This window comes from Phoxinus phoxinus (genome assembly GCF_949152265.1).
Source record: "Phoxinus phoxinus genome assembly, chromosome: 17".
Classification (NCBI taxonomy): domain Eukaryota; kingdom Metazoa; phylum Chordata; class Actinopteri; order Cypriniformes; family Leuciscidae; genus Phoxinus; species Phoxinus phoxinus.
The window spans coordinates 30,235,130-30,247,629 of NC_136892.1; the positions used below are offsets into that span (position 1 = coordinate 30,235,130).

Consider the following 12,500-nt stretch of genomic DNA (forward strand, 5'->3'; position numbering starts at 1 on the left):
GTGTCTGTACATGCAGAACATCTTATGAAATGGATATCGCCAGCTATCTAAAATCTGACTGAGCTGCTTTCGTATATGCGTATGAAAATGAAACATTAGCTGGGGTAAAAACAAAGTTCATTATATCAGTTAATATTTATCTTATTTTAAGTAACAAAAGTTATTTTATGGTTTAAAGGGATAGATGCGCTTTTATGATAGATAGATGCGCTTTTATGATGGATAGATGCGCTTTTATGATAGATAGATGCGCTTTTATGATGGATAGATGCGCTTTTATGATGGATAGATGCGCTTTTATGATGGATAGATGCGCTTTTATGATGGATAGATGCGCTTTTATGATGGATAGATGCGCTTTTATGATGGATAGATGCACTTTTATGATGGATAGATGCGCTTTTATGATGGATGGATGCACTTTTATGATGGATAGATGCACTTTTATGATGGATAGATGCGCTTTTATGATGGATAGATGCGCTTTTATGATGGATAGATGCGCTTTTATGATGGATAGATGCGCTTTTATGATGGATAGATGCGCTTTTATGATGGATAGATGCACTTTTATGATGGATAGATACACTTTTATGATGGATAGATGCGCTTTTATGATGGATAGATACACTTTTATGATGGATAGATGCGCTTTTATGATGGATAGATGCGCTTTTATGATGGATAGATGCGCTTTTATGATGGATAGATGCACTTTTACGATGGATAGATGCACTTTTATGATGGATAGATGCGCTTTTATGAAGGATAGATGCACTTTTATGATGGATAGATACACTTTTATGATGGATGGATGCACTTTGATGGACTTCCAAAGACAGACAGCCATTCACTGCCATTATAAAGCTTGGAAGAGCCAGGACACTTTTTAATATAACTCTGATTGTGTTCGTCTGAAAGAGGAGTGTCATACACTTAGGATGGCTTGAGAGTGAGTAAATCATTGGCTAATTTTAATTTTTGGGTGAACTATCCCTTTACGTTTTAGTTAACTATAATAACCCTGATCTGTACGAAGAGAGAAAGAGAGAGACAGACAGACTGCAGTGCCACGATTATGGGATGTCTCAGTGTCTTAATACAGGTCAGAAAGTGACCTATTTACCATCTCCCTAAAGACACACACACACACGCACACTTTCTACCTGTCTCTTCCTCTGCCCTTCTTTTCCTCCCTCGTTTTCTTCTCCATCTGTTTCATTCTCAATCCTCTCATCTCTGCTGTTTAAAGGCTCTTTTGATTGTCGCAGCAGCAGCTGGAGCGTTTACTGACTGGAAACGCTGAGCTCGTTTTCCTCAACGTCCTCCAAAAGCCAATATGTAGTCCAGCACTCAGTGTCTGATCATAATGCGTCAAACCGGTGTTCAAATCTCAGTGAAGCAGGAACAGATTCACTGGCTTTCCTTAAAGATGAATCTCCATTCGTCCCGTCTCACTTCCGTCATTTACCTGACTGTTGCCATGGCGACGACCATCTACCTCTTGGGATCACTGTTTCGCCTTGACCTGACCTTTGACCCCTGAACTCTGCTTGAGACCATAAGGGCTTGTAACCATGGAGACAGGAGTTTGCCTCTTACTGGCTTAGATGGTATTGACATCACAGTCATTAGCTGATCATTAGACCACACACACACACACACACGCGCGCGCGCGCTCATGCACGTATGCACACAGACAGATGACTAATGACTGTCTGGCACTGGATGCATGTGCACTTCCTGTTCCTTTCTATCTATTTTTCAATGCACATACACACAATTTGATTTTCAGTTGCATCTTTCTTTGTCTCTCTCTAGGTTTATGAGTCATATTGGCTTATGCACTGACGGTTAGTGATTAATAAAACCCTTTACCATAAGTGTTAATCTTTGGTGCATAACCCACGCTGTTCAGATTTCTGCAGCAGACACATTTTTAAGTTTCTTCTGCTCACCAAGGCTGATCAAAAATACAGTAATATTGTGAAATATTATTACAATCTAAAATAGCTGTTTCCTATCTGAATATATTTTAAAATGTAATTTATTCCTGTGATCAAAGCTGTATTTTCAGCATCATTTCTCCAGTCTTCAGTGTCACACGATTCTTCAGAAATCATTCTAATATGATTAATTGCTGCTTAAGAAACATTTCTGATTATTATCAATATTTGTCAGGGTTCTTGGTTGAATATTAATTCTATAAATGATTAGAAATGTCACTTTTCATCAATTTAATGCCACCTTGCTGAATAAAGTATTCATTTCTGTACAAAAATCCGACCCCAAACAATAGTGTTCATACATTCCACTCACAGTGACTCGTCTGATGAATGTTATGGTGGTAAATAATCAGACTGATATCAATTCATGATAAAAACTAATAGCACACAGCATAACATCTGTGTGTATGATTAGACTAGATGATTAGAAGATACTTGAATTATCTACAGAAGTGCTTTGATTGTGTCTGCGTAGGATTTGTTCCACACACTCAGGTTTGTTCACACATTAACATCTGACCTGATTCTCTCTCTCTCTCTCTCTCTCTCTCTCTCTCTCTCTCTCTCTCTCTCTCTCTCTCTCTCTCTCTCTCTCTCTCTCTCTCTCTCTCTCTCTCTGCGTGTGTGTGTGTAATCTCATTAGTCTGTACTGTAGAGCATATCGCTCTCATGCCTAATTCACTCCTACGTTCCTCTCGTCTAATTATCACTCCCTGTTTCTGTCTAGACACCTCCAGCTTCTTTCTAGGTTGTAGTTTGATCTGGTTTCCCAGACGTCCTTCTCAACCGCTTTGGCTTCACGGCCCACATTTCACTTCGAACATCCAGTACCAGACCAGTATTGTTTACTGGTTTGAGCGGACCTTTGACCTGTTTGTTGAGAACCGCAGGTCTAGACGAGAGATTCCAGGTTTGGTCTGATCCCGTCCTGCACGTTTGTTTCATAAGCATCTACTTAAATTTGGTTAATAACAGCGGCGACAGTCTCCCAGCCCGTTAATATTCCCGACTGCTGCGTCCGCAGATCTTTTCCGACATGTAGGGGGTCGTCATGGGAACGGAGGGCAGGAATTTCCTCTGTCTGGTGGGAAGGGGAAGGTGTGAGGAACACGACCCAGAGCGGAGGGCTTCGGCTGGGCTTGTGTCATCAGCGCAAATGCTGCAAACTCAACATCCGCACTGTAGAAGTACGGTAAACCTGAATGGATTAGCAAAAAATGATTTCTACCCAAAAATGAAAAGTCTGTCTCATTTATTCACCTCATGTCGTTCCAATCCCGTAATACAAATGATGATATTTTAAATGAATCCCGAGAGATTTCTGTCCCTCCATTGAAAGTCCATGTAACCAAAACTTTGAAGATTCAAAAAGATAATAAAAGCGTTATGAAACTCGGAAAATTAGAATATTAGTTCATTTATTTCAGTAATTCAACTTAAAAGGTGAAGCTAATATATTATATAGACTCGTTACATGCAAAGTGAGATATTTCAAGCATTTATTTTTTTATAATTTTGATGATTATGGCTTACAGCTTATGAAAACCCCAAATTCAGAATTAGAATATTGTGAAAAGGTTTTCATAAGCTGTACGCCATAATCATCAAAATTATAACAAATAAAGGCTTGAAATATCTCACTTTGCATGTAACGAGTCTATATAATATATTAGTTTCACCTTTTAAGTTGAATTACTGAAATAAATGAACTTTTGCACAATATTTTTTTAGTTTCACCTGTAATCTAAGTCTTGTGAAGAGATATGATGTGATGAACAGATTTTATTAAAGGTAGGGTAGGTCAGAATTGTCTAAAAAAAACTTTTATTCAAATTTGTTTAATCTGTCTTTATATACCAATGCATAATTAAAATGCAAGTACTCTGAAATAGAGAGTAAAAAAAAACTAGTGACTCTAGTGTATTTAATCTTCAATAAACACAGCTCATTAATTCCATTCACTCCCACCTAAAAACGGGTGCGCGACTGCGCGCACGTGGGCAGAGCCAGTAATAGCGGCGGTAGTCATGGCGACGGAGAGTGACAGTCGCGCAAGCCAATCCTGTGATTCGTCCCGAATGGAAATAATGAGCTGTGTTTAATGAAGATTAAACGGTCTAGAGTCACTCGATTTTTATACTCTTTTTATCAGAGTACTTACATTTTAATTATGCATTGATATATATAGAAAGTTTAATCAAATTTGGTAAAAAGTTTTTATATAAATCCTACCTACCCTACCTTTAAGATTTTATTTGCATCTAAGCATTGATCAACACGCATACATATACAGAAGCACAAGCTATATGTGAATAAAAGCCTAAATTGAAGCTGTTCATCAAAAGCGATCATATCGCTTCACAAGACTTATATTAAACAGCTTCACCAGACTTATATTAAACCGCTTAATTCATGTAGATTAGTTTTGCAATGCCTTAATGATCTTTTAGGATCTTTTAAGTTGCATGGATTTTCAGTGGAGGAACAGAAACCTCTCAGGTTTGATTAAAAATATCTAAAATTTGTGTTTAGAAGATGAGGGTGAGTAATTAATTACACATTTTTTTTTTTTTTTTTTTTTTTAAATACCACTTTACATTAATTTATTCATTTAGCAGATGCTTTTATCCAAAGTGACTTACAAATGAGGAATACAGCATGTGATTAATCTTCAGGAGGCAGTATCACGATAAGTGCCATGAATACAAAAGTCCAAATATTGTCCAAAATAGTAGAAACTAGAATTTAAAGTGATAGAAGAAATAATTAAAGCATTAAATATTCGACTATCCAGATAGGGTTCAGCTTGAAATCTCTCAAAACGCCTATTGTTTTTTCAATTTATGTATTTAACTTCAACATCCCTAATTGAACATAAACATCCCTAATTTTATGGTCAGAAATATTGCAAGGGCTCTTTACCTAATGCACGTTTTTCACGAAAACCTGTTTAAAATCAGTCGTTGTTTCTGCAGTTCTGTTTGCTGCCACTAGAGGCGCCTAAACACATCCCTGCTTTAATGCAACAACATTGGGGTCGATGAAGTTTACATCTTCGCAGGGCCTTGCATCATGCGCTGGTGTCAGATGTGTCCTGACATCGAGTACAGTGTTTTTTCTGCCGCCACGGTTCAGGTATTAACAGATGGTGCCGTGTGGGGACACCGAAGGCGGCTTAATCGTGTGCACGTGTGTTTGTGTGTGTGTTTCCAGAGGAATTTATCTGCGTGAGTCTCAAGCAGAACTCAAACGGCAGTAATCACAAAGGCCTTTCCCAAACCTGCTGTCTTTCCAGTAAAGCCCTTGTTCTTCTGGCACTGGTGCCACTGTGAGTGATTCATTCTGAGGTCAGCAGGACTGAGCGCTTTACACACGGATGTGTCTGGCTCTTCGAGGGAAATCCGAAATCACGTTTTGTCTGAGTAGCTACTGCATTTGAATGTGAACATTTTTCGCGACCGTTAGAAAAATATATGTTCTAGCCTATAGTAATAATATGGGTTGTATGAATGAAATTCGGATGTACTACATACATCCGCCATGTTGTTAGTGTCATGTGACCTTCCTACTGTCATGTGAGTCGGTCTGATCACTTACTAAAGAAGCAGAAACTCTCCTCAACAACTGAAGAAACTCATATCTGGAGCAAAAACACTGCAGGATGAGTTTCTTTGTTTTGTCTTTTCTTTTCTTGTTTTATTTTAATTTAATTTATCTTATTTTCTTTTTCTTACTTATTTTTGTTTTCATCTATCTTCTCTCTTTTCTTTACCTTGTATTCTTTTCTATTTTTCTTTTCTTTATTATTTATTATTTATTTCTTTCTTTGTCTCTCTCTCTCTCTCTCTCTCTCTCTCTCTCTCTCTCTCTCTCTCTCTCTCTCTCTCAGGAGTGTTTTGCAGTGGTTAAACGATGCTGCGGTTGTTTGTCGTACAGTCATTGAAGCTAATTCCATAAAACTGTGTGTTTTTGTACATTCCCAGGCTTTTGTGTTTCACTACACACACTCTGAGCTTTCTCGAGCTGTCATATCCTAAAATCGTGTGTGTGTGTGTGTTCCTATGGAAACCGGTTGCACATTCTGTTCCATTGACTTGCTTTTGTCCAGAGAGATTTGTGGCTCGGAAACTGACATCAGTCTTGAGAATAAGCAATAGATGAATAACATAAAGAGGAGGCCGAGATGGCTGCGGGCAGAGACTCTGTATAGGGAAGGACAGTGGGAGAAAAGGAAATGAGAAGGTCAAAGGTCAGAGACTTGAACGGTCTTCGGAGACATGACTTATTTTTTTTCCACTTTTTTTTTTTCAAATTTGAATGTCAAATGCATTGTGTTACTGAAGAGAAGAATCTTCTGGCAATGTGTGAAGACGTTCTCATAAACAACAGCTACTACAGTTATGATACATTATAATACTAGCTCATGCTCAAATGTTTCAACCGTATATTGGCATGTTATGTTGTGCATTTTATAATGAATTGCACTCTTTGAAGCAGTCCCTTAGTCATATAACTCGTATAATTATTTATTCAAGATATAATGCGTTATAGTTTTGTGATGCAATTATACCAGTCTTAACATAATTTTAACCCTGGGTTAAGGCCAGTGGGCCAGTATCTATATGTTTGTGGGGATTTCTGGGTTTGCATTGAACATACTGCTGATGTAAATGTCCCTCCCCCACACACTCACACACTCTATACATCCATATAGCCTTGGTTTCAAACATGCTTCAGTTTAATGCATGAAATATATATATGACTGCAGAAAGGGAGAAAAGATGCATTTCTGTTGCCCCCCGCTTTAAGTGTGTGTGTGTGTGTGTGTGAGACCCAGAAAAAGTGTAACGGCCCAGACTGCAGCAGAGCACAGGGAAATGTTAACCCATTTAACCTACACACACACACACACACACACACTGTGCTGTTCTCTGCACTGTTGGCACCTTCCTAGACAGCATGTTAGTCCATGCTTTTGAACCAGGGATGCAAAGGTTAGGAGACAATTAGTGTTGTTTGGATCGCTGTTACTGATCAAGCCATTTAAAAGTTTATGGCTGATGAGATTTATTAATGGTTTTGAAAAGTCTCACTGCTCTGCTCACCAAGGCTGCATTTAATACAGTAAAAACAGTATTATTGTGAAATATCATTACAATTTAAAATATGTGAATATATTTTAAAATGTAATTTATTCCTGTGATCAAAGCTAAATTTTCAGCATCATTACTCCAGTCTTCAGCGTCACATGATCCTTCAGAAATCATTTATCATGTCTTAGAAAATGCAGAGTAAACTTTTTTTATTTATTTTATTCTGTCATTACTTGCTGTATTTTCTCTTTTTGCCCTCAGGCTCAGGATCTGAATGTCATCGAGGAGGTGATCAGAATGATGTTGGAGATTATAAACTCCTGTTTGAGTAACTCCCTCCATCACAACCCGAACCTGCTGTACGCGCTGCTCTATAAGCGAGAACTGTTCGAACAGTTTCGCTCGCATCCCTCTTTCCAGGATATCATGCAGAACCTCGACACGGTGAGTAACCGGACCCCATAAGGGACTGATTCGAAACACTCTTCATGAGCAGCAATTTACACGATTGACTCCAGTGGAGTTTTACATTGACATGTTGTAGGGATGTGCATCTCCATAACTGAGGCCGATGCGATACGCATCTCGATGCATAGCCAACGATACGATACATTAAAGATACATATACCGTATTTTCCGGAATATAAGTCGCTCAGGAGTATAAGTCAAAAAATGCGCCATGAAGAGGAAAATAACATATATAAGTCGCACTGGACTATAAGTCGCATTTATTTAGAAATTTATTTTACAAAATCCAAGACCAAGAACAGACATTTAATCTGGAAAGGCAAGTTATTCAGCTCCACAACAGCACACAGAACAACAGCTGAAGGTGTCCTGTATGTTAGCGTAACACATTAAGAGTTATTCAGCGACACAATAGCATAAAGAACATATACCTGTGAGTCTGAATAGGCTAAATTAACATTAGCCAGCGAGTCCAACAAGTTCACCGAGCTCCCGATCTCATTCCTCATCACTGTACTCTTCATCCTCGGTGTCGCTTCTGAACAACTCCGCTAACTAGAGCGCCCTCTCGCGGCTGTAGACGGTAATGTTTTCTCTTGGTTTATCTCAGTCAGTATTAATTAATTTGGATATATAAGTCGCACCTGACTAGAAGTCACAGGACCAGCCAAACTATGAAAAAAAAGTGCCACTTATAGTCCGGAAAATACGGTAAGCAGCTCCCGATGCGATATAAAAGGCAGAACAGTTTCTGTCATTTTAGTGTGTGTCTGCATGAGGTAATCGCAGCTGCTAACACACACACACACACACACACACACACACACACACACAAGCTCTTGAAGCTCCGCCCTCTGTGCCAGGAGCATCAGCTCATTTGCATTTAAAGGGACACACACATAACAGTGTATTTTTGCTCACCCTCAAAAAGTGACAACTTTAACATGCTGTATAAAAATATCTGTTGGGTATTTTGAGCTAAAACTTCACACACACACTCTGGGGACATCAGAGATTTATTTTACATCTTGTGAAAAGGGCATTATACCACCCCTTTAAATACATGTATAAATAATTATATAAACATTGAGTTTGGTCAAAACTAGGTAACTTTTAACAACAAAACACAAAAAATACCTACTATGGTATATGTTGCCATCACTGTGCTTATATGCCTAAATATGTTGCCATCACTGTACTGCAAAAGTACTCTGCTTATATGCCTAAATATGTTGCCTAAGATTGGCATCTCACTAGATTTTGGAACAGAGCTTTTGCTTTTGTTTAGATATGTTGCTCATGTGGCTGTCTGTATCACTCTCTAAAGATGATACTCTAGCACATGATTCAAAATCCTCAGTGCAAACATTCATATAGATGAAGAGATTTACACTAAACCTACTGCATTTATGTTGTGCAGTAGAAGCCCATGGGGCTTCTGGGTAATCTACAGAAGTCAGGAAGTAAATTCCCTCTTTAAACACACACTCACACTGGTGCATTAATGCCGCATGACTCCCTCCAGCCTTAAACACACCACGCAGAATAAAATTGCTTTCATCCAAAACTGAATTAATTGAATACTAGTGCACTGCATACTGCAGTATATTCTGTGCGCTGAATAAAATGTGATATTTTTTTTCTAAAATTCAGAAATCCAGTTGTCATGCTAGATATAAGTACAGTAATTTTGCATATTACATTTTTTTCGTGCAAATGTCTTCAATTAGTTCTGATTATAATGGGTTCTGTTTGCTTTTTTATGGTTTAGACACTGTTTTAGCTTTTTAATTGTATTTATTTAACCAGGAAGGTCCCACTGAGATACAATATATCCTCTACCAGCGAGTCCTTTTGACACTCTGATGAGTAATGAAGATGTTTGATTATTGCTGTTGATTCATTCATCATTACATTGCATTCTGGGATATTGTTTCACACACACTGTGCAAACATCATAATTTACAGCATTGCACTGATGTCGTGGCATTAGCTATGCTTACATCAACGAATTTTGGGATATCGCATCCAAAAAGCTGGATGGAAATACTAAGATGTGCATAAATTTAAAAAGAATTGCATAAAAACTTATGCACTCAATTGAGGCGGACCTTTTTTTAAATCCGATAAGATGTGTGTATAAACCACAATGGAAATATAGATACCGAATAAATCCCTCAATGAGACCAACCAGCGGACCAATCGCATCGCACAGCATCTCAAATGTTGGTTTAGGTCGTTCTGAACAGTCAAAATCTGTTATCAAAATGATTCAGTTTAATTTGCTCACAGAATGATTGTGTTCCCAAACACCAGCATCAGAACACAATATATCATGACATGACGGTGTTTATTGTGTTTCATCTGCCGCTCTGAGGCACAAGTCATTTATGATGTATGTAAACAGAACCACAGTGACTGGCAACATGACTATTGACTGTGTGTGTGTGTGTGTTTGTGTCTCAGGTGATTGGATTCTTCAGCCAGCGACTGGAGCAGGCAGGAAGTGACCTATCAGTGGAGAGAGTTCAAGAGGTCATCAAGAAAGGTGCTGTGGCCCTCCCTAAAGACCGTCTGAAGGTAAGCACATAATCACACACTCACAAAAACACACATGAACTCTCTTTCTGTCGGTCCCTTTCCACCTCTCCACCCATCTGACCTCTTCACTCTAAAATTTGTTTCATTTTCAAAACAAAATATTTGTCTTTATCTAAATATAGAACCGTGACATTTCACTTCCTCCTAGATACAGAAAAATTAATTATTTTAATTAATAATTAATAATTCACCAGCTGACGGTATCACACAACTGCCATCTGTGCACACACACACACACACACACACATACATCAGGTGTTACCATGGTAAAAGTTATTAATTTCATAAATAATCATCCAAATAAATAATATTTCTATGTTTTGTAGTATTTTATTGAAAAAAAACAGAAACAGTAGTAGTTGAATTTTTTTATTTTTAGTCCTGTTAAAAATATTTATATTTAATATTTATATAATTTATATAATTTTTATTGAAATATATATTTTTCAATTAAATTGTAATAATTAAGTATATTTACTTACCAACTACTGCTAAACAAATATGTGTGTGTGTATATATATATATATATATATATATATTTTTTTTTTTAATTGAAAGAATAACTATAAAAATATTTTTTAAATACATTTTTTAAAAAGTTCCAGAAGAAATTATATATATATATCTGTGCTGTCAAACATGTTAACAAGTTAACGCACGCAATTCTTTTTTCCAGTTTAACTCGTAAATTCTTTTTAACGCAATTATCGCAGTATCCGTTTTTTTCCTGTCATCCTTTGGCTAGCATTACAATACATGATCACACTCTTATTCAAGCAAATGCTTTTAAACTATTTACGCGTGATAAGACACACAAGAGAAGGCATTAGTAACAAGTAATTTTTCATTACTACTGGCAGACGTCTGTGAATCTCCTGTCCGTGTGACACACACTCACTCTCAGACAGCGCTTGAATAGGGTGCTTTCACATCTGTAGTTCGGTTCATTTGGTCCGGACCAAGGGAGAAAAATTATACTTTGTAGCATTTTTCAGGCGTTTTGGTTCCTTTTCACACCACACTGATTGCTCTGGTCCGAATCAGTTTTTGAAACGAACCAAAATGCAGTCACGTGACAACATCCACATCACTCGTTGGCCAGATGGGTCTTGAACGTATTTTCATAACTGCACTTTTATCGTCAGAATTAACGTGCGGGAAAATTCCAACAGAACTGACGGAAGTAAACAAAGAGGAGGAAAATCCGGCAGACAACACGCCGCTTTTTACTATGGAGAAATGACTTTGTGGGCTGATTGTATCCCTGGTCATAGTTTATTATATTAGTTTGTCTACACCACTTTAGGCAAACAATAACATTTGAGAATGAAGCGAGAATGCGGCTTGAAAATAATGTTTTATGCAATGCACGCAGCGAGTCACTTCAGGAGGAGGCAACGCGTGCATTAATGTTGCTAAACATTGACATAATGCACAGCGCGGCTGACTACGGCAGCTGGTTTAGTCCAAAAATGCGCAGTTATTTGGCAGTTGGGTCTGTTCGAGGTCGGATCACGTTCTCATCACAAACGAACCGCTCCAGAGTTCGTTTGAAAGCGTACCGAGACCACCTCTCCTAGGAGGTCTCGGTACGCTTGTTTGGTCCGCTTTTGGTGCGCACCCGAGTGCGATTGCTGCATTCTCACCTGCCCAAACGAACCGCACCAATTCGGAAAACGAACTCTTGTGCGATTCAACCGAACTAAACAAGGCAGGTGTGAAAGCACAAAGCACACAGAATTATGGTACAGTTTTGTTGCCAAAATGCCCGTTTTGTCGAGTATCCTCGCAAGCACAATTAAATGAGTAAAATTAAGTCTTAAATGTATGTAAAGAGATGTGAGAAAACAGGATGTGCGTCAGATCCGCGTGATCTGCGGCAGCTCTTAAAGTAACAGGAGCCTAATAAACCTGATGCTGTGATGTCTGTCATTAATGTTAATCAAAGAACAAAAGACACTCACTGCTCTTGACTGAAAAATGTTTGTAGCATTAAGAAGCCTCTACAATGAGAGTAAATCACTCGCATATGCGAATAAGTTTTCATGCTAGGCAACTTAGAAATGTCTATCATTAGCCACTGGCTAATAAATTGTTTGATTTCCCTGGCCAGTGTTTGAGCTAGACGCTAAGTTACGGTATAAGTTTATCTTAAGTATGTATGATAGCTTTCAATTGACCCTTCGCAGGGAGCTTGATTGACAGGTGATCTGACCAATCATACTTCGCCATCCGCCATTTTGTCCGACAAAGCAGTCAGGAGAGTTATTAGATTTACATGGGAGGATTTGAACTTGAGAAGCGGAGTGTACTGACGCCTTTCCGCGGTTAA

At 38.2% G+C, this 12,500-nt stretch overlaps 1 protein-coding gene across 1 annotated transcript in view; it reads left to right on the plus strand.

The window, feature by feature from the left end:
• The window catches only part of dym (dymeclin), a 76,093-nt gene that overhangs the window by 48,255 nt on the left and 15,338 nt on the right, over positions 1-12,500 (plus strand). Inside the window, exons 15-16 of the mRNA XM_079585924.1 lie at positions 7,361-7,543; positions 10,034-10,147. Of these exons, the coding sequence (XP_079442050.1) occupies positions 7,361-7,543; positions 10,034-10,147 (297 nt within the window). The remainder of the gene's footprint in view (positions 1-7,360; positions 7,544-10,033; positions 10,148-12,500) is intronic.